General features: G+C 37.9%; 1 protein-coding gene across 3 annotated transcripts in view; it reads right to left on the bottom strand.

The window, feature by feature from the left end:
- The window catches only part of COL21A1 (collagen type XXI alpha 1 chain), a 211,668-nt gene that overhangs the window by 10,328 nt on the left and 177,706 nt on the right, over nt 1-23,634 (bottom strand). For all 3 annotated transcript variants that reach the window (XM_037844101.1, XM_037844100.1, XM_037844102.1), the window contains one exon: nt 13,384-13,419. In XM_037844101.1, coding sequence (XP_037700029.1) covers nt 13,384-13,419 — 36 coding nt within the window. The remainder of the gene's footprint in view (nt 1-13,383; nt 13,420-23,634) is intronic.

Genomic DNA, 23,634 nt, shown 5'->3' with positions numbered 1-23,634 from the left:
AGTTCAAATAAATCTCCTAAATCAATTCAAGGAGATGAAGGAAAATATGGATACCGAGCTGAAGGCTATTAAGAAGACAATGTGTGGGCATAAAGAAGAATTTGAAAGTATAAAAAGACACATAACAGAAATGATGAGAATGAAAGACAAAACAGAAGAGATTAAAAATACACCAGAGGCATAGAACAGCAGATGTGAACAGGCAGTAGAAAGAATCAGTGAACTAGAAGACAGGACAATTGTGCTGGTTTTAAGCTGTTATGTACCCCAGAAAAGGACACGTTCTTTTAATCAATTCCTGTGGCTGCAGATCTATTGTGAGTGGGGCCTTTTGATTAGGTTGTTTCCATCGAGGTGTGACCCACCCAATTCAAGATGAGTCTTAATCCTTTACTGGAATCCTTTATGAGAGTATAAAAGAAAAAAAAAAAAAAAAAAAAAAAAGCTGAGAGAGCACAGAGAGAGAAACACCCAGAGATCTTACAGAGAAAAGCCGCAGGAGAAGCAAGCAAGGACCACAGAAACTGAAAGAGTCAGAATCTGAAAGCAACGAAACCCAGGAGAGAAGACTCAGGAGATGCTGGCCATGTGTCTTCCTACGTGACAGAGGAACCCTGGATGTCATCGGCCTTTCTTCAGAGAAGATGCCTTAATTGGGACATTTTCATGGCCATAGACCTGTATATTTGTAAACTAATAAATCCCCATTGTAAAAGTCAACCATTTCTGGTATATGGCACCAGAAGCTTTAGCAAACTGAAACAACAATCAAGTCATACAGTCAGAAGAACAGACAGAGAAAAGAATAGATAAAAATTGAGCGGTGTCTCAGGGATTTGAGTGACAGCATGAAGTATCCAAATATATGCATCACAGATGTCCCAGAACAAGAAGAAAAGCAAAAATAAGCAGAAAGAATATTTCAGGAAATAATTACCAAAAATATCCCAACTCTTATAAAAGACATAAATATACATGTGCAATAAGCACAATACTCCAAGCACAATAAACCCTAACAGACCTGCTCCGAGATACATACTAATCAGAACAACAAATGCCAAATATAGAGAGAATTCTGAAAGCAGCAAGAAAAAAGTGATTTGTCAAATACAAGGGTTCCTTAATAATACTAAGCACCAACTTCTCATCAGAACCATGAGGCAAGAAGGCAGTGGTATAATATATTTAAGCTACCAAAAGGGGAAAAACTGCTAGCCAATAATTCTTTATCCAACAAAACTCTCCTTTAAAAATGAGGGTGATTTTAAAATATTCTCAGATAAACAGAAACTGAGCGAGTTTGTCAACAAAAGGCCTGCCCTACAAAAATTATAAAAGATAGTTTGCAAGTTGAAAGGGAAAGACAGGAAAGAGTGGCTTGAAGTAGTATGAAAAAAAAGATTATCAGTAAGGGAAACTACAAGGGTAAATGTAATATCCAAAAGTGCTGTATCCTCAATATACAAATCTACTCTTTAATTCCTATAAGAGCCAGAATACAACTGATCAAGAAAAAAGACACATTTACTGATAATGGACATGCAAAATAAAAAGAGGTGAAGTAGGTCAAAAACATCATAAAGAGGGGAAAGAGAGGGATATGAGAGCTGAGAATCTGTATGCTATTGAAGCCAAGCTGGTATCCTTTCAAATTAGTAGATTATAGATGTAAGTGTGTAATATATAACCCAGAGTAACCACAGATAAAGTATTTTAAAAATAAACAGAAACAGAAATGAGAAAGAAATCATTCAGATACAACACAAAAGATAAACTATACAGAAAAGATAGTTGAAATAATGGAAGAGAGAGAGAGACAAAAAAAAAAAAAAAAGATATGACATATAAAAACCAGAGGACAAAATGACTGATCGAAGTACACTCTTTACAGTAATAATCCTGAATGCTAATGGATTAAACTCCACAATCAAAAGACAAAGATTGGCAGAATGAACAAAAAAGCTTGGCCCAACTATATGTTGTGTATGAGACTCACCTTCAACCCAAAGACACAAATAAGTTGGAAGTAAAAGTATGGAAAAAGATATTCCATGCAAATAGTAACCAAAAAACAGATGGGTTAACTATACTAATACTGGACAAAATAGACTATAAGTCAAAAGTTGTTAAAACAGACAAAGAAGAACACTATATATTAATAAAGGGGGCAATACACCAAAAGGGAATAACAGTCATAAATATTTATGCACTCTTCTAGCTTGCTAGACTGACAAAAGCAGATACCATTAAATGCATTCACTCTTACAATGAGAATTTGTTAGCATACAAGCTTTCAGTTCTGAGACCATGAAAATGTCCAAATCAAGGCATCTTCAAGATGATACCTTCTTCATGAAGATCTACTTAAGATGCTACTCACCAAAATATCCTCCTTAAAATGGGTGCATGGCCACATGAATGGATTAACTTTAAAAACATACTGTTCTGAGGTACATACAACTTCAAACCATCACATGCACCTAACCATAGTACCCCAAAATACATGAGGCAAACACTGAAAAATTGAAGGGAGAAACAGACATCTTTACAATAATACTTGGAGACTTGATACACCACCCTGATTAATAGATAGAACAGCTTGACAAAAAATCAATAAGTATACAGAGAACTTTAATAAAATGATAAATGAACTAGACCTAACAAATACATACAGAACATTGCACCCCTAAACAGCAGGATATACATTCTTCTCAAGTGCCCTTGGATCATTCTCCAGGATAGAACACAAGTTGGATCACAAAACAAGTCTCAATAAATTTTAAAATATTGATGATATACTGAGCACTTTTTCTGACCATAATGAAATGAAGCTGGAAATCAATAACAGGTAGAGAATTCGGAAATTCACAAATATACGAAAGTTAAACAGCACGCTCAAACAATCAGTGGGTCAAAGAGAAATTGCAAGAAAAATAAGTAAATATCTTAGGATTAATTAAAACAAGAATGCAACATAAAATTTATGAGATGCAGGGAAGGCAGGGCTGAGTGGAAAATTTATAGCTCTAAATGCTTACAATAAAAAAGGAGAAAGAGCTAAAATCAATGATTCAACTGTACATCTGGAAGACTAGAAAAAGGACATCAAAGCAATTCCAAAGCAAGCAGAATGAAAGAAATAACAAAGATTAGAGCAGAAATAAATGAAATCGAGAATAAAAACAATAGAGAGCATTAACAAAGCTGAAAGTTGTCCTTTGAAAAGATCAGTAAATCTGACAAACCCTTAGCTAGATTGATTGAGAAAAGACAGAAGCAAATAAAGAAAATCAGAAATGAGAGAGGGAATATTACTACTGAACCCATAGAAAAAAAGAAGGATCATAGGAAGATACTGTATGCCAACAAATTAGACAACCTAGATAAAATGGGCAAATTCCTAGAAACATGCCAAAACCTACACTGACTGTAGAAAACATAGAAGATCTCAACAGACCAATTACAAGAGACTGAAACAGTCATCAAAACCCTTCCTCCAAAAAAGCCCAGGACCAGACGACTTAACAGGTGAAATCTACCAATCATTCCAAGAAGAGTTAACACCAATCCTCCTGAAACTCTTCCAAAAAAAGCTGAAGTGGAGGGAATGCTATCTAACTCATTCTATGAGGCCAACATTAACTCTGATACCAAAGCCAGATAAAGATACCAAGAGAAGAGAAAATTACAGACCAATTTCTCTTGTGAGTATAGATGCAAAAATCATCAGCAAAATACTTGCAAAATGAATCTAACAGCACATTAAAAGAATTATACATCATAAGTGGGATTTATCTCAAGTATGGAAGGGTGGTGCAACATAAGAAAATGAATTAATGTAATATAGCACATTAACAAAATGAAGGGAAAAAAATGATCATTTCAATTGATGGAGAAAATGCATTTGACAAAATTCAGAATCGTTTCTTGATTTAAAAAAAAAAAAAAAAAAAAAAAAAACCCTCTTAGAAAAATAGGAATCGAAGGAAATTTCCTCAACATGTTAAAGGACATATAGGAAAAGCCCACAGCTAACATCCTACTTAATGTGCAAGACTGAAAGCTTTCCCTTTAAGATATGAAACAAGACAAGGATGCCCACTGTCACTGCTGTTATTTAACATTGTATTGGAAGTTCTAGCTAGAGTAGTTAGGCAAGAAAAGAAATAAAAGGCATCTGTGCCAGTTTGAATATATTATGTCCCCCAAAATGCCATTATCTTTGATGTAATCTTGTGTGGGCAGACATAAAAGTGTTGATTAGATTGTAATTTTTTGAGTGTTTCCATGGAGATGTGCCCCACCCAACTGTAGGCGATAACCTTGATTGGATAGTTCCCATGGAGGTGTGGCCCTGCCCATTCAGCATGGGCCTTGATAAGTTTACTGGAGCAATATATAAGCTCAGACAGAAGGAGTAAACTTGCTACAGCCAAGAGGGACACTTTGAAGAATGCACAGGAGCAGAGAGAGTAGCTGCAGATGAGAGACAGTTGAAGACAGCTGTTGAAAGCAGACTTCTGCTCCAGAGAAGCTAAGAGAGGAAAAATGCCCCAAGAGCAACTAAGAGTGACATTTTTGAGGAACTGCAGCCTAGAGAGGAACATCCTGGGAGAAAGCCATTTTGAAACCAGAACTCTGGAGCAGACTCCAGCCATGTGCCTTCCCAGCTAACAGAAAGTTTTTCCAGATGCCATTGGCCATCCTCCAGTGAAGGTACCCAATTGTTGATTATTTATCTTGGACACTTTATGGCCTTAAGACTATAACTTTGTAACAAAATAAACCCCCTTTATAAAAGCCGATCCGTTTCTGGTGTTTTGCATTCTGGCAACATTAGCATATTAGAACAGCATCCAAATTGGAAAGGTAGAAACAAAATTTTCACTACTTGTAGATGATATGATCCTATATATAGAAAGTCCCAAAATATCTACAACAAAGCTACCAGAGATAATAAATGAATTCAGCAAAGTGGCATGGTACAAGATTAAAACTCAAAAATAAGTAGTGTTTTATACACACTAGTATTCAGAAATCTGAGGAGGAAATCAAGAAAAAAAAAACTTTCATTTACAATAGCAACTAAAAAAATCAAATATCTAGGAATAAATTTAACCAAAAATATAAAGGACTTGTACACAAAAAACTACAAAACATTGCTAAAAGAAATCAAAGAAGACCTGCATAAATGGAAGGACATTCCATGTTCATGGATTGGAAGAGTAAATATCAAGATGTCAATTCTACCCAAATTAATTTGCAGCTTCAATTCAATCCCAAATAAAATCAGAACAGCCTACTTTGCAGAAATGGAAACGCCAATTATCAAATTTATTTGGAAGGGTAAGGGGCCTCAAATATCTAAAGTCACTTTGAAAAGAATGAAATGGAAGGACTCACACTTCTGACTTTAAAGCATATTACAAATCTACAATGGTCAAGACTGCATGGCATCAGCACCAGAATAGATACACAGACAAATGGAATTGAACTGAGTTTAGAAATAGACTCTTGTATCTATGGCCACTGATTTTTTTAATGCAATTTTACTGAGATATACTCACATACCACATAATCCATCCAAAGTATACAAGCAATGGCACACAGTATCATCATATAGTTGTGCATTCATTGCCACAATTTTGAGCCTTTTCATTACTCCAAAATAAAGAAAAAAATATTTTAAAATATTAAAAAATAAAAAAAGAAATAAAAAAGAACACTCAAGCCATCCCATACCCCTTATCTCCCCTATTATTTACATATTTTGTCATTATTTTATTACTCATCTGAATGGCCACTGACTTTTGACAAGGCTGCCAAGTTCATTCAATTGGGAAGGAATACTCTCCTCTATGAATAGTGCTGGGAAACTGGATATCCATATGCAAAAGAATGAACAATATAAAACTATATACAATATCACACCATATACAAAAATGAACTCAAAATCAATCAAAGACCTAAATATAATAAACTCCTAATAAAAAACATGGGGAAGCATTTTCAAGATCATGTGTTGGGCAATGGTTTCTTAGATTTTACAACGAAAGTTCAAGCAACAAAAGAAAAAAATAGATAAATAGGACCTTATCAAAATTAAAAACTTTTGTACATCAAAGGACTTTATCACAAAAGTGAAATGACAACTTATGCAATGAGAAAAAATATTTGGAAACCACATGTCCAATAAGAGTTTAATATCAAGAATATACAAAGAAATCGCACAACTAAACCATAAAAAGACAAACAACCCAACTTAAAAGTGGGGAAAAGACTTGAACAGACATTTCTCCAAAGATGATATATACATGGCTAAAAAGCACATGAAAAGATGCTTCAACATCGCTAGCTATTAGGGAAATACAAATCAAAACCACAATGAGGGGTGACATCATCAACATGGCTACTGAAAACATCTCTCCAGAGATTCAGTGAAAAAAAGGACAATTCTGAATTGTTTGAAATGGTGGAGGAGAAGGCAGACGGAGAAGGACTCTGCAAATGCCAAATTGAAGAAAGAGAAGAAATAACAGGTAGGAATCTTCCTTCTAGGACTAGAAGGTCCTCTCCCTCCTCCCCCAACTCAAACTCAGTGTGGGAAAGGCACAGAATGAGCAGACAGGACTTCTCCCACCAGGGAAACAGTTTATAAAATCTCTCACAGTAGTGAAACGTACCCCACCATTTGAAGACTCAGGGGACAGGGCAGGACATTTCAAGGCCCAGGTCAGTGAGGGACAAAGAGACTTTAAAAACATGGACAGAGACTGTATTTCCAACCCTAGGTCTGAAAGCCCTTCCCCTACCCTTGAGGGATGCAATAGCCAGCAGCCATTTCCTTGCCTGGGGGATGGCTGAAGTACTGGGTCAGCTTAGGGAGTACTTTGCCACAGGGGAGACCCACATTGGGCCAGATCTTGACTGGCAAAGTGAAGGCATAGGAATCCCACAGTTTCAGCTCACCTGTGTAGATGCATCCTGTGCTTGGAGGCAAAGCAACTTCTGCTGGCAATTAAGTTACTGAGCAGTGCCATCTGTTAGACAGTCTGGAAGGTGCAAGAGGATTGTACCTTTAAAAGATGCTCCAGACCCTTTCTTAGGACCACAGGAGCTGGTCTACCCATGCTGTACAGAAACCTGGCACTGTTTTGGCTAGAAATAAACTGTTAAAGCAGGGCTCTAAAACAAACCCAGGTCTTGCTGGCTGGTAAAAACAGAACAGCACTGGAGCCAGCAGATTTGTACTACCACAAACAGTGTGCTTGCTGGGATGTCCAATGCCTACCTCCCATCCCTTTGGAAGGCCATGATGGGTGCCTGATTTGGGGCGGGGTGGGGGGGGAGAATGGGAGGCAGAGCCAATCTGACAACTGGCCAGTGAGAGAAACAAAGAATAGATAGAGATCAAAGACAAACAACAAGAAAACCCTAGGCAAAAGAGAGAAAATAACTTCCAGAATAAACCAATCAAGAAAACCAAATGCCTAGAAAGCAAAAAATCATGAGCCACACCACAAAACATGAACATATAGCCCAGAGAAACTAAGATGGCAGCTAGGTGAGACAGGGCAAAAAAAACACCTCCATGAAAAACACTAGATAAAAACCAGAAAGAGACCCAGAATACCAGTTACAGCGATGCACCAGCTGGACAAGGTCTGCTAGTTCCCAGGGATTGTATACTTGGTGAAACCGGGAGTCTGCATTCTGAAACAAGCGAGTAAGCTGGCTGGAAGACCCGCAGCCGCGCGGCGGTCTGGGGAAGCCAGGGTTTGGTGTTTGGAGACCGACGGGAACTTTGGAAAAAAAAAAAAAAAAAAAGGGAAAAACCCAGAAGCAGCTGCAGCTGCGATAGTGAGAACCACGCAGTAAAACACAGCAAGAGGGGGCTGGGCGCGCCTCTCGGTGTCTGGCCTGGAAGATAGCCTGCTGCAGATACCCTTGGGGCCGGGGGAATGGAGGGGAGAGCCAGAAGCAGAAAGAAACCCCGTGGCTAGCAGCTGGCTCCCCGGAGGACTGGATAAATTTCTGCCCGGGGCCGTGCCCACAGCCCAGAGCCCTGCCAGTTGTCCCAGAGCTGGAAAGGAGGAACTGTGTGAGGAGGGGGGTGTTGAGACACCCCGTTCAGCCATTTTTGCATCCGGCTGAAAGCGCCCCGGCACAGCCTGGCGGCCTGGGGCTTCCCTTGAGTGATGGCGCACACTAGTGACGTAGCACGGCATTCCCTCGGCAGAGCTCCTGGAGGATCACAGCTGGGAGGGGGGACCTGCTTGGAGAACCCAGGAACACTACGCCAAGTCTGGTGGTTTGTGGGACAGCAAGAGAGAGGGTCTGGGGCTGAAACGAAATGAAGGCTTAGACACTTGCAGTGGCTTTGAATCTCTGAGAATCTGGGGGATTTGAATATTAAAGCTGTCCTTCCTCCCTGGCCACCTGTACACATGCCCCACATTCAGGGCAGACGGCTCCAGGAACACACCCAAACTGAATTCTCCAACTGAACCCCACAAGAATCATTTCCCCACACACCATGGGGACAAGGTTGAGAACTGACTTGAGGGGTACAGGTGACTCACAGACGCCATCTGCTGGTTAGTTAGAGAATGTGTATGCCACCAAACTGTATTTCTGAAAAATTAGATAGGTATTTTTTTTACAACTTCAAAGAACCCTATCAAGCAAAGCAAATGCCAAAAGGCCAAAAACAACAGAAAATCTCAATGCATATGATAAAACTAGACGATATGGAGAATCCAACTCCAAACACACAAATCAAATTATCAGAAGAAACACAGTACCTTGCACAATTAATCAAAGAACTACAATCGAGGAATGAAAACATGGCAAAGGATTTAAAGGACATCAAGAAGACCATGGCCCAGGATATAAGCTACATAAAGAAGACCCTAGAAGAACATAAAGAAGACATTGCAAGAGTAAATAAAAAAATAGAAGATCTTATGGAAATAAAAGAAACTGTTGGCCAAATTAAAAAGACTCTGGATATTCACAATATAAGACTAGAGGAAGCTGAACAACATCTAAGTGTCCTAGAAGTCCACAGAACAGAAAATGAAAGAACAAAAGAAAGAATGGAGAAAAAAATCGAAAAAAATCGCAATGGATCTCAGGGATACAATAGATAAAATAAAACATCCAAACTTAAGACTCATTGGTGTCCCAGAAGGGGAAGAGAAGGGTAAAGGTCTAGAAAGAGTATTCAAAGAAATTGTTGGGGAAAACTTCCCAAAACTTCTACACAATATAAATACACAAAGCATAAATGCCCAGCGAACTCCAAATAGAATAAATCCAAATAAACCCACTCCAAGACATATTCTGATCAGACCGTCAAATACTGAAGAGAAGGAGCAAGTTCTGAAAGCAGCAAGAGAAAAGCAATTCACCACATACAAAGGAAACAACATAAGACTAAGTAGTGACTACTCAGCGGCCACCATGGAGGCAAGGAGGCAGTGGCATGACATATTTAAAATTCTGAGAGAGAAAAATTTCTAACCAAGAATACTTTATCCAGCAAAACTCTCCTTCAAATTTAAGGGAGAGCTTAAATTTTTCACAGACAAACGAATGCTGAGAGAGTTTGCCAATAAAAGACCTGCCCTACTTCAGATCCTAAAGGGAGCCCTACCAACAGAGAAATAAAGAAAGGAGAAAGAGATATAGAGAATTTTAACAGACATATATAGTACCTTACATCCCAAATCACCAGGACACTCATTTTTCTCTAGTGATCACGGATCTTTCTCCAGAAGGGACCATAAGCTGGGACATAAAACAAGCCTCAAGAAATTAAAAAAAAAAAAAAAAATTGAATATACTCAAAGCACATTCTCCAACCACAATGGAATACAAATAGAAGTCAATAATTTTTGAACTGTAACTCCACTATCTACTTCCTACATGATATATAATACACAAACTCTAATGACAAATCAGTGGTTTTGAACTCAATGTAAAATATGTAATTTTAGACAACTATATAATGGAGGAGTATAGGAACATAGTTTATGTGTCCTATTGAAGTGAAGGTGGTATCAAAGAAAAACAAGATTGTTATGGATTTAAGAGTTTAATTTTAAGCCCCACAGTAAACACAAAGAAATTATCAGAGAATATAACCATAGAGATGAAACGTAGAGTTTGGGTTAAGAGAAATGGGGTAATGGGCAATGGAGAGTTAAGAAATGAGTGTAGAGTTGCTGTTTGAGGTGAAGGGAAATTTCTAGTAATGGATGGTGGGAAAGAGCATTACAACATTCTAAATGTGATTAATCCCACTAATGAAAGGCTAGGGAGGGGGTGGAATGGGAAGATTTAGGCTGTATATATGTTTCCACAACTGAAAAAAAAAAAAAAAAAAGACAGTCTAAATAGTTGACAATTGAATGCCAAGGATGAACTTGGATGGGATTGGAGGATAGATGACAAGTGGCTCAAAGGGACACAGTTGAGACATAAGGTAAAGGAAATGTAGAATGTAAGCTTTGTATCATTGTTGAATCTCTTGTACTTCTTAGCTTCACTTAATGGGATTGCATAAAAGAATGTTCTTGTTCATGGGAAGTGTATACGTGAATTACAGTGTATGTTCAAGGATGTGTGCCGCTAGCTCTCATATGTTCAGAAGACAGAGCAATAGATGATGGATGATAGATAGAGAGGGAGTGAAGGAGGGAGGGAAAGAAATAGTGATGTGACAGCATGTTAAAGTTGGTGGATTGAGCTAATGGGGGAGGGGGGTCAGGGTATGATGGAATTCTGTGTATGGGGTTAGTATTGTTTTTGCAACTGTTCCTATAACATTGAATTTATTTCAAAATTAAAAAAAATAAAATAAGATAAAAATAAAAATAAAATGAAAAATAAATTTTAAAAAAATTTTTTTTAAAAAAAGATATATCCCAGTCTACAGGAACAAACTAACCTCAACTGAGATTCGGGAGTTGAAACAACTAATTAAAGATGTTCAAATGAATATTCTAAATCAAATCAATGAGTTGAAAGAAAATGTGGCAAAAGAGATGAAGGATTTAAGATGACATGGATGACCATAAGGAAGACTTTGTAAGCTTGAAAAAACAAATGGCAGAACTCATGGGAATGAAAGGTACAATAGGAGAGATGAAAAACACAATGGAGACATACAACAACAGCCTTGGAGAGGCAGAAGAAAGGATTAGTGAAGTAGAATATAAGCCATCTGAACATTTTGAAAATATTCAAAAATTAATTGTGATGAATACACAACTATATAATGGTAGTGTAAACAACTGATTGCACACTTTGGATGATTGTATGGTATGTGGATATATCTCAATAAAATTGAATTTTTAAAAAAGTAATGATAAAAAAATGAGATGCATTTCATACCCAATAGAATGCCACTATTAAAAAAAGAACAGACACAGAGAATTACAAGGGTTGGAGTGCATGTGGAGAAATAGGAACACTCAATCATTGCTGCTGGGAATATTAAATTGTGCAGTCACTGTGGAAGACAGTTTGGCAGTACCTCAGAAAATTAAGTATAGAATTATCATATGGCCCCCCAATCCTTCTACTATTTATATACCTAAAAAGAATTGAAAGCAGGGATTTTGAAAGAATAAGAGATAGACAATCAGAGAAAGAATAAAAGGGTGTTCCAGAGAGAGGAAACAATGGCAAATAGCCCTTTCTGGCTAAAGCAATGGGGCATGAATGGATAATAGAGCGCAGAGTGGCAAGGGATAACACTAAAGAAAAAGATTCAGTCAAACCAGGGAGCACTTTATTAGACAGATTTTATTTTGAAATGCCCAAGACAGCATTAAATGATTCCTAAGCAGACATGTAGCTCAGCTACTGCATGCTGCTAAAAGTGTCCGTGGAGGAAGTGGACTGGATTCAAGGTGACCAGTTTAAAAGATATTGCAGTAATGTAGGAACCCAGCCAAGAAATGATCAGGACAGTGGGGAAAGGTAGGAGGGACAAATTTAAGAGACACTTAGGGCTGACTGAAGAATTGAATATGAAAATTGAATATGAAAAGGGAGGAAAAAACATGGTTTTAGGATGGCTGCCAAGATTTTTTTACCTTGGGTGATTTTGTGGTGGTACCAATTGTCATGACAAAGAATACACAAGTAGGAGATGGTTTATGGGGAAAAATGACCAGTTCAGTTTTGGACTAGTTAAATTTCAGTTGTCCACAAGACAACCAAAGAATACCAAGAAGGAAATTTGAATATATGGGTCTAGAGCTCATGGAACTTACTTAAAATCTACCTAACTTTTAATTTCAAAATTAATTTAAAGGAACAATATTACAAAAATACTTAACATCTTCAGTAAAAAGGTGCCTATAAAACAATTGAATTCTGTCATGCTACTCTAAAAGATTATTTTACAGAGACTAATTTCATGAGGGAATATTGGAACTGTGACGTTAGCGGATTCTGACTGTTATTACTTCAATTTGTAATTTTCTCTCATGCCTCCAGAAATTTTAGAGCTTTCAAAATTCTCTTTTTGAAATTTTGCAAAGTATTTTTCTTTTTACTTTAAGTTTATTCTACATAGCAAAGCTCAGCAACTATTATAGAGCTTTGAAATTTCTAAAAATATCTTTAAAGTATCTGAACACTAGAATTATCATTTGTGCCTTGAGAATTTTTATATTTCTAAGATGTAAAAGATTGAAAGACCAACTGATGTAATTTATTTCAAGTTGTTATATCATTTACCCAGCCAGTAACATCCTATGAATGGGTCAGTATTCAGTTGACCAGGAAACCCATTCCACAGCCACTTAAATTAGTTGAGATGAAACTGTCCTTATCTCCCAAAGTAATAGCATTGCTCTCCGCCTTGCCTTTGTTATTAAGACACCCAAGACTATATGTCCTCCTAGATCACCCTAGGCTTCCTCATCTGGTATTATTTTCTCATACAATATCTTTCCATATATTAGTTTGAATATGTTTTATATCTATAATAATGGTTTATATCCTATAATAATGGCTTATCAAATTTGTTTTTGCCATAAGCCATTCAAATCATTTTTTGAAATATACACACTATAAATAAATAAACAAACAGATACTAGAATACAAATTAAAATCTTTATCTTTATTTTGATGAATCACTTGGGTCTCAAATTTTCTTCTACAGTAAAGTGGTGAAGAATTGTAAAAGTTAGATTTCATGTTGTAAAAGGTCAGTAGCAAAGGAACAAAGATGATATTTAACAATTAGATATTGATGGTGATTCAGAGAGGAATTGGGAGAGCAATATAAGAATTAAAAAGAACAAAGCCCTATATTATATTGTTGAGCAAACTAAAACAAAAAACAAAAACTAAGCAACATACCTGAATGCCTTTTTCACCCTGATTTCCTTTGTCCCCCTGCAAAATATTAAAAAATCAGTCATTGTAAAGGTTCCTAGATTGTAAGCAATTAGAGCAGTCACATCTATTCCTGAGTTTTAACTGTTATTTAGGATTTGTTTATTTGGTGCAAAATTTATATTCTCTGCAGCACACTATCTAATTTAACCTGTATGGTCAGTTTATTTAAAACAATATAATTACATGGAACCTAGAATAGAGAATAAGATCTTGTTATTCTGTACAGATTAATATAAAACCCATATCCCAGAGTATTTTGGGTAGAAAGTAAAAAAGTATTTGCCAAGTCTCCTTGAGGCATTGGGGAAAAATGTGGAACTATTAAACTTCCCTACCTGGGGAATTCTTGATATTCTCACAAGCATTAGAGACTCCCAATTTGATAAGTCAAGCCTTCAATCTTGGGGCTTGCCCTTATAAAACTTATTCCTGCAAAGGAGAAGCTAAGCCTACTTGTAATTATGCCTAAGAGTCACTCCCAGAGAATCCCTGTTGTTGCTCAGATGTGGCCTCTCTCTCTCAGCCAACTTTAAAAATAAACTCACTATCCTCCCCCCACATAGCACATGACTCCCAGTGGTGTAAATCTCCCTGGCAATATGGGACATGACTCTGGGGAATGAGCCTGGCCCTGGCATTGTGGGGTTGAGAAAGCCCTCTTGACCAAAAGGGGGAAAAGAAATGCAACAAAATAGTTTCAATGGCTAAGAGATTTTGAATAGAGTTAAAAGGTCATTCTGGTGGTTATTCTTATACATTATATAGATATTCCTTTTTAATTTCTAGTATATTAGAATAGCTAAAAGGAAATACTCTGAATCAGTTGAACTGTAATCCAGTATACTTGATTCTTGATGATGGTATAACTATACAGCTTTTATCGTGTGACCGTGTGATTGTGAAAACCTTGTGACTGACACTCCCTTTATCCAGTGTATGGGCAAATGAGTAATAAAATAATGAAATATATATATATATATATATAAAATAGGGGAAGATAAGGGGTTTGGGATGTTTTGGGTGTTATTTTTTTTTCTTTATTTTGTAGTAATGAAAATGTTCTAAAATTGACTGTGGTGATGAATGCACAACTATGTGATGATACTGTGAGCCACTGATTGTATTCTTTGGATGCATTATATGGTGTATGAACATATCTCAATAAAATTGCATTTTAAAAAGGGAGTTAAATGTGTATCATAGTATAGTACTGTAAGAAAGGGATAAGTTTAGTTTTCACATAGAGACAGCATGGAATAAGGAAAATGGAGGCAGAACCAGCTTAAACAAGCCCTATGGTAAAAGGAAGAAAGAAAATCTATGCTAGCTCTTTATATGAAAAAGTAACCATGGTTACTGGAATGTAAAGAGATATGAGGTAAAATCAGAGGCAGGAACTCACAGCAAAAAAAAAAAAAAAAAAAAGAAAAATTTTTAAACTAAATGAACTCTCTGGGATAGGCTGATCAGTTCAAAATCTCAATAATGAGCTAGTTGGCTCTCTGGGATAGGCTGTACAAATTAAAATCTCAAAAAATAAATTAGTTAGTGTTCTCGGATAGGCTGTAACCTCTGTAGTACCCAGTCAATGGGGAAACGGGAGGGACTTGCGAATTAGAAATAGGAGATTTAAAGATCGCCATTCTCTTCCTCTGGCGCGCCAGCCTTCCACGTGTTTGGCTGGACGCCCTATCTTGCAAGATCGTAAATAAATTCTTTTCTCCTCCAGAACCGAGTGAGCGTTTATTCCCTTACAGGTACCGCTTTATTTCCAACAAGTACTATCTGTATCCTTTCAAATAAACTTATTTTTCTTCAGCAGAGAAAAATATAAGGTATCATACAAACAATGTAAATTCCACAAGTGTCTGAATAACCAGAAGCTGAGTCCTAACACAATATTTGGGAAGAGTTAAGTAAAACCACATTATGGAGCACTGTTGTCACTGTGCCTTGCTCCCAACTCATTGTTTTCAAAGGTCCCATTTCCTGCTCTTGTCCAGATGCTCCACTTCCAGCCTACATGATCAAGAATAACTACTAGGGAGCGGGGCAAGATGGCAGACTGGTGAGCTGTATGTTTTAGTTACTCCTCCAGGAAAGTAGGTAAAAAGCCAGGAACTGCGTGGACTGGACACCACAGAGCAATCTGTCTTTGGGCATACTTCATACAACACTCATGAAAACGTGGAACTGCTGAGATCACCGAAATCTGTAAGTTTTTGCGGCCAGGGGACCCGCGCCCCTCCCTGCCAGGCTCAGTCCCGGGGGAGGAGGGGCTGTCAGCTCCAGGAAGGAGAAGGGAGAATTGCAGTGGCTGCTCTCATCGGAAACTCATTCTACTGATTCAAACTCCAACCATAGATAGACTGAGGCCAGACACCAGAGACTCTGAGAGCAGCCAGCCCAGCAGAGAGGAGACGGGCATAGAAGGAAAACAACACGAGAAGCTCCAAAGTAAAAGCAGAGGATTTTTGGAGTTCTGGTGAACACACAAAGGGGAAGGGCGGAGATCAGGCCTTGAGGCGCATATGCAAATCCCGAAGCAAGGCTGATCTCTCTGCCCAGGGCACCTTTCCTTAATGGCCCTGGTTGCTTTGTCTATTAGCATTTCAATAACCCATTAGATCTCTGAGGAGGGCCGTTTTTTTTTTTTTTTTTTTTTTTTTTAAATCCTTTTTGCTTTTTCTAAAACAATTACTCTAAGAAGCTCAATACAGAAAGCTTCAAAGAATTGAAATTTGGGCACGTCAAGTCAAGAGCAGAAATAAGAGAGCTCTGAGACAAAAGGCAATAATCCAGTGGCTGAGAAAATTCACTAAACAACACAACTTCCCAAGAAAAGGGGGGTGTCCGCTCACAGCCACCATCCTGGTGGACAGGAAACACTCCTGCCCATCGCCAGCCCCATAGCCCAGAGCTGCCCCAGACAACCCAGTGTGACGGAAGTGCTTCAAATAACAGGCACACACCACAAAACTGGGCGTGGACATTAGCCTTCCCTGCAACCTCAGCTGAATGTCCCAGAGCTGGGAAGGGGGAGCAGTGTGAATTAACAGAGCCCCATTCAGCCATCATTTGAGCAGACTGGGAGCCTCCCAACACAGCCCAGCAGCCCAGAACTGCCCTGGGGGGACGGCACTCACCTGTGACATAGCACAGTCATCCCTCAACAGAGGACCCGGGGTGCACAGCCTGGAAGAGGGGCCCACTTGCAAGTCTCAGGAGCCATACGCCAATACCAAAGACTTGTGGGTCAGTGGCAGAGACAAACTGTGGCAGGACTGAACTGAAGGATTAGACTATTGCAGTAGCTTTAAAACTCTAGGATCATCAGGGAGATTTGATTGTTAGGGCCACCCCCCCCTCCCCGACTGCCCAGAAACACGCCCCACATACAGGGCAGGCAACACCAACTACACACGCAAGCTTGGGACACCAATTGGGCCCCACAAGACTCACTCCCCCACTCACCAAAAAGGCTAAGCAGGGGAGATCTGGCTTGTGGAGAACAGGTGGCTCGTGGACACCACCTGCTGGTTAGTTAGAGAAAGTGTACTCCACGAAGCTGTAGATCTGATAAATTAGAGATAAGGACTTCAACTGGTCTACAAACCCTAAAAGAACCCTATCAAGGACAGCAAATGCCACGAGGCCAAAAACAACAGAAAATTATAAAGCATATGAAAAAACCAGACGATATGGATAACCCAAGCCCAAGCACCCAAATCAAAAGACCAGAAGAGACACACCTAGAGCAGCTACTCAAAGAACTAAAGATGAACAATGAGACCCTAGTACGGGATATGAAGGAAATCAAGAAGACCCTAGAAGAGCATAAAGAAGACATTGCAAGACTAAATAAAAAAATGGATGATCTTATGGAAATTAAAGAAACTGTTGACCAAATTAAAAAGATTCTGGACACTCATAGTACAAGACTAGAGGAAGTTGAACAACGAATCAGTGACCTGGAAGATGACAGAATGGAAAATGAAAGCATAAAAGAAAGAATGGGGAAAAAAATTGAAAAACTCGAAATGGACCTCAGGGATATGATAGATAATATGAAGCGTCCGAATATAAGACTCATTGGTGTCCCAGAAGGGGAAGAAAAGGGTAAAGGTCTAGGAAGAGTATTCAAAGAAATTGTTGGGGAAAACTTCCCAAAACTTCTAAACAACATAAATACACAAATCATAAATGCTCAGCGAACTCCAAATAGAATAAATCCAAAAAAACCCACTCCGAGACATATACTGATCACACTGTCAAACATAGAAGAGAAGGAGCAAGTTCTGAAAGCAGCAAGAGAAAAGCAATTCACCACATACAAAGGAAACAGCATAAGACTAAGTAGTGACTACTCAGCAGCCACCATGGAGGCGAGAAGGCAATGGCACGATATATTTAAAATTCTGAGAGAGAGGAATTTCCAGCCAAGAATACTTTATCCAGCAAAGCTCTCTTTCAAATTTGAGGGAGAGCTTAAATTTTTCACAGACAAAGAAATGCTGAGAGAATTTGCTAACAAGAGACCTGCCCTACTGGAGATACTAAAGGGAGCCCTACAGACAGAGAAACAAAGACAGGACAGAGAGACTTGGAGAAAGGTTCAGTACTAAAGAGATTCGGTATGGGTACAATAAAGGATATTAATAGAGAGAGGGAAAAATATGGCAAACATAATCCAAAGGATAAGATGGCCGATTCAAGAAATGCCTTCACGGTTTTAACGTTGAATGTAAATGGATTAAACTCCCCAATTAAAAGATATAGATTCGCAGAATGGATCAAAAAAAATGAACCATCAATATGTTGCATACAAGAGACTCATCTTAGACACAGGGACACAAAGAAATTGAAAGTGAAAGGTTGGAAAAAAATATTTCATGCAAGCTACAGCCAAAAGAAAGCAGGTGTAGCAATATTAATCTCAGATAAAATAGACTTCAAATGCAGGGATGTTTTGAGAGACAAAGAAGGCCACTACATACTAATAAAAGGGGCAATTCAGCAAGAAGAAATAACAATCGTAAATGTCTATGCACCCAATCAAGGTGCCACAAAATACATGAGAGAAACATTGGCAAAACTAAAGGAAGCAATTGATGTTTCCACAATAATTGTGGGAGACTTCAACACATCACTCTCTCCTATAGATAGATCAACCAGACAGAAGACCAATAAGGAAATTGAAAACCTAAACAATCTGATAAATGAATTAGATTTAACAGACATCTACAGGACATTACATCCCAAATCACCAGGATACACATACTTTTCTAGTGCTCACGGAACTTTCTCCAGAATAGATCATATGCTGGGACATAAAACAAGCCTCAATAAATTTAAAAAGATTGAAATCATTCAAAGCACATTCTCTGACCACAATGGAATACAATTAGAAGTCAATAACCATCAGAGACTTAGAAAATTCACAAATACCTGGAGGTTAAACAACACACTCCTAAACAATCAGTGGGTTAAAGAAGAAATAGCAAGAGAAATTGCTAAATATATAGAGACGAATGAAAATGAGAACACAACATACCAAAACCTATGGGATGCAGCAAAAGCAGTGCTAAGGGGGAAATTTATAGCACTAAACGCATATATTAAAAAGGAAGAAAGAGCCAAAATCAAAGAACTAATGGATCAACTGAAGAAGCTAGAAAATGAACAGCAAACCAATCCTAAACCAAGTAGAAGAAAAGAAATAACAAGGATTAAAGCAGAAATAAATGACATAGAGAACAAAAAAACAATAGAAAGGATAAATATCACCAAAAGTTGGTTCTTTGAGAAGATCAACAAGATTGACAAGCCCCTAGCTAGACTGACAAAATCAAAAAGAGAGAAGACCCATATAAACAAAATAATGAATGAAAAAGGTGACATAACTGCAGATCCTGAAGAAATTAAAAAAATTATAAGAGGATATTATGAACAACTGTATGGCAACAAACTGGATAATGTAGAAGAAATGGACAATTTCCTGGAAACATATGAACAACCTAGACTGACCAGAGAAGAAATAGAAGACCTCAACCAACCCATCACAAGCAAAGAGATCCAATCAGTCATCAAAAATCTTCCCACAAATAAATGCCCAGGGCCAGATGGCTTCACAGGGGAATTCTACCAAACTTTCCAGAAAGAACTGACACCAATCTTACTCAAACTCTTTCAAAACATTGAAAAAAATGGAACACTACCTAACTCATTTTATGAAGCTAACATCAATCTAATACCAAAACCAGGCAAAGATGCTACAAAAAAGGAAAACTACCGGCCAATCTCCCTAATGAATATAGATGCAAAAATCCTCAACAAAATACTTGCAAATCGAATCCAAAGACACATTAAAAAAATCATACACCATGACCAAGTGGGGTTCATTCCAGGCATGCAAGGATGGTTCAACATCAGAAAAACAATCAATGTAGTACAACACATTAAAAACTCAAAAGGGAAAAATCAATTGATCATCTCAATAGATGCTGAAAAAGCATTTGACAAAATCCAACATCCCTTTTTGATAAAAACACTTCAAAAGGTAGGAATTGAAGGAAACTTCCTCAACATGATAAAGAGCATATATGAAAAACCCACAGCCAGCATAGTACTCAATGGTGAGAGACTGAAAGCCTTCCCTCTAAGATCAGGAACAAGACAAGGATGCCCGCTGTCACCACTGTTATTCAACATTGTGCTGGAAGTGCTAGCCAGGGCAATCCGGCAAGACAAAGAAATAAAAGGCATCCAAATTGGAAAAGAAGAAGTAAAACTGTCATTGTTTGCAGATGATATGATCTTATATCTAGAAAACCCTGAGAAATCAACGATACACCTACTAGAGCTAATAAACAAATTTAGCAAAGTAGCGGGATACAAGATTAATGCACATAAGTCAGTAATGTTTCTATATGCTAGAAATGAACAAACTGAAGAGACACTCAAGAAAAAGATACCATTTTTAATAGCAACTAAAAAAATCAAGTACCTAGGAATCAACTTAACCAAAGATGTAAAAGACCTATACAAAGAAAACTACATAACTCTACTAAAAGAAATAGAAGGGGACCTTAAAAGATGGAAAAATATTCCATGTTCATGGATAGGAAGGCTAAATGTCATTAAGATGTCAATTCTACCCAAACTCATCTACAGATTCAATGCAATCCCAATCAAAATTCCAACAACCTACTTTGCAGACTTGGAAAAGCTAGTTATCAAATTTATTTGGAAAGGGAAGATGCCTCGAATTGCTAAAGACACTCTAAAAAAGAAAAACGAAGTGGGAGGACTTACACTCCCTGACTTTGAAGCTTATTATAAAGCCACAGTTGCCAAGACAGCATGGTACTGGCACAAAGATAGACATATAGATCAATGGAATCGAATTGAGAATTCAGAGATAGACCCTCAGATCTATGGCCGACTGATCTTTGATAAGGCCCCCAAAGTCACCGAACTGAGCCATAATGGTCTTTTCAACAAATGGGGCTGGGAGAGTTGGATATCCATATCCAAAAGAATGAAAGAGGACCCCTACCTCACCCCCTACACAAAAATTAACTCAAAATGGACCAAAGATCTCAATATAAAAGAAAGTACCATAAAACTCCTAGAAGATAATGTAGGAAAACATCTTCAAGACCTTGTATTAGGAGGCCACTTCCTAGACTTTACACCCAAAGCACAAGCAACAAAAGAGAAAATAGATAAATGGGAACTCCTCAAGCTTAGAAGTTTCTGCACCTCAAAGGAATTTCTCAAAAAGGTAAAGAGGCAGCCAACTCAATGGGAAAAAATTTTTGGAAACCATGTATCTGACAAAAGACTGATATCTTGCATATACAAAGAAATCCTACAACTCAATGACAATAGTACAGACAGCCCAATTATAAAATGGGCAAAAGATATGAAAAGACAGTTCTCTGAAGAGGAAATACAAATGACCAAGAAACACATGAAAAAATGTTCAGCTTCACTAGCTATTAGAGAGATGCAAATTAAGACCACAATGAGATACCATCTAACACCGGTTAGAATGGCTGCCATTAAACAAACAGGAAACTACAAATGCTGGAGGGGATGTGGAGAAATTGGAACTCTTATTCATTGTTGGTGGGACTGTATAATGGTTCAGCCACTCTGGAAGTCAGTCTGGCAGTTCCTTAGAAAACTAGATATAGAGCTACCATTCGATCCAGCGATTGCACTCCTCGGTATATACCCGGAAGATCGGAAAGCAGTGACACGAACAGATATCTGCACGCCAATGTTCATAGCAGCATTATTCACAATTGCCAAGAGATGGAAACAACCCAAATGTCCTTCAACAGATGAGTGGATAAATAAAATGTGGTATATACACACGATGGAATACTACGCGGCAGTAAGAAGGAACGATCTGGTGAAACATATGACAACATGGATGAACCTTGAAGACATAATGCTGAGCGAAATAAGCCAGGCACAAAAAGAGAAATATTATATGCTACCACTAATGTGAACTTTGAAAAATGTAAAACAAATGGTTTATAATGTAGAATGTAGGGGAACTAGCAGTAGAGAGCAATTAAGGAAGGGGGAACAATAATCCAGGAAGAACAGATAAGCTATTTAACGTTCTGGGGATGCCCAGAAATGACTATGGTCTGTTAATTTCTGATGGTTGTAGTAGGAAAAAGTTCACTGAAATGTTGCTATATTATGTAACTTTCTTGGGGTAAAGTAGGAACATGTTGGAAGTTAAGCAGTTATCTTAGGTTAGTTGTCTTTTTCTTACTCCCTTGCTATGGTCTCTTTGAAATGCTCTTTTATTGTATGTTTGTTTTCTTTTTAACTTTTTTTTCATACTTGTGATTTGAAAAAAGAAGGGAAAGTTAAAAAAAAAAAAAAAAAAAAAAAAAAAAAAAAGAAAAACAAGGGGAAAAAAAAAAAAAAAAAAGATGTAGTGCCCCCTTGAGGAGCCTGTGGAGAATGCAGGGGTATTCGCCTACCCCACCTCCATGGTTGCTAACATGACCACAGACATAGGGGACTGGTGGTTTGATGGGTTGAGCCCTCTACCATAAGTTTTACCCTTGGGAAGACGGTTGCTGCAAAGGAGAGGCTAGGCCTCCCTGTATTTGTGCCTAAGAGTCTCCTCCTGAATGCCTCTTTGTTGCTCAGATGTGGCCCTCTCTCTCTGGCTAAGCCAACTTGAAAGGTGAAATCACTGCCCTCCCCCCTACGTGGGATCAGACACCCAGGGAAGTGAATCTCCCTGGCAACGTGGAATATGACTCCCAGGGAGGAATGTAGACCTGGCACCGTGGGACGGAGAACATCTTCTTGACCAAAAGGGGGATGTGAAAGGAAATGAAATAAGCTTCAGTGGCAGAGAGATTCCAAAAGGAGCCGAGAGGTCACTCTGGTGGGCACTCTTATGCACACTTTAGACAACCCTTTTTAGGTTCTAAAGAATTGGGGTAGCTGGTGGTGGATACCTGAAACTATCAAACTACAACCCAGAACCCATGAATCTCGAAGACAGTTGTATAAAAATGTAGCTTATGAGGGGTGACAATGGGATTGGGAAAGCCATAAGGACCAAACACCACTTTGTCTAGTTTATGGATGGATGTGTAGAAAAGTAGGGGAGGGAAACAGACAGACAAAGGTACCCAGTGTTCTTTTTTACTTCAATTGCTCTTTTTCACTCTAATTATTATTCTTGTTATTTTTGTGTGTGTGCTAATGAAGGTGTCAGGGATTGATTTAGGTGATGAATGTACAACTATGTAATGGTACTGTAAACAATCGAAAGTACAATTTGTTTTGTATGACTGCGTGGTATGTGAATATATCTCAATAAAATGTAAAGGTGGAATCATAAAAAAAAAAAAAAAAAAAAAAAAAAACCACATTATGGAAGATGGTGTTCTAACAGGACACGTTTTTGTTCTCAGATATTTGAAAGCATATTTTCAACAATTTCTATTTTACCAGGAAGAACATTTTAAAAATATTGATCACAGTTTTGGGTTAAATAAACAAACAAGACAGGACTATTTTGATGGAATAGTTTTAGGAAATCAACAGCCAAACTGAAAAATCTTCCATTGAGTGAATATTAGCCAAAGTTTGCTGGAAACAATGGCAAAGTAAAACAATATTTAAATGATATTTTAGAAAAATATCTGTGTCAAAAATAAGCTC

The sequence above is a fragment of the Choloepus didactylus genome, chromosome 7 (genome assembly GCF_015220235.1).
Source record: "Choloepus didactylus isolate mChoDid1 chromosome 7, mChoDid1.pri, whole genome shotgun sequence".
Taxonomy (NCBI): domain Eukaryota; kingdom Metazoa; phylum Chordata; class Mammalia; order Pilosa; family Megalonychidae; genus Choloepus; species Choloepus didactylus.
Note: the sequence above shows the minus strand (reverse complement) of the source record. Positions and strands in the feature narration are given on the sequence as shown.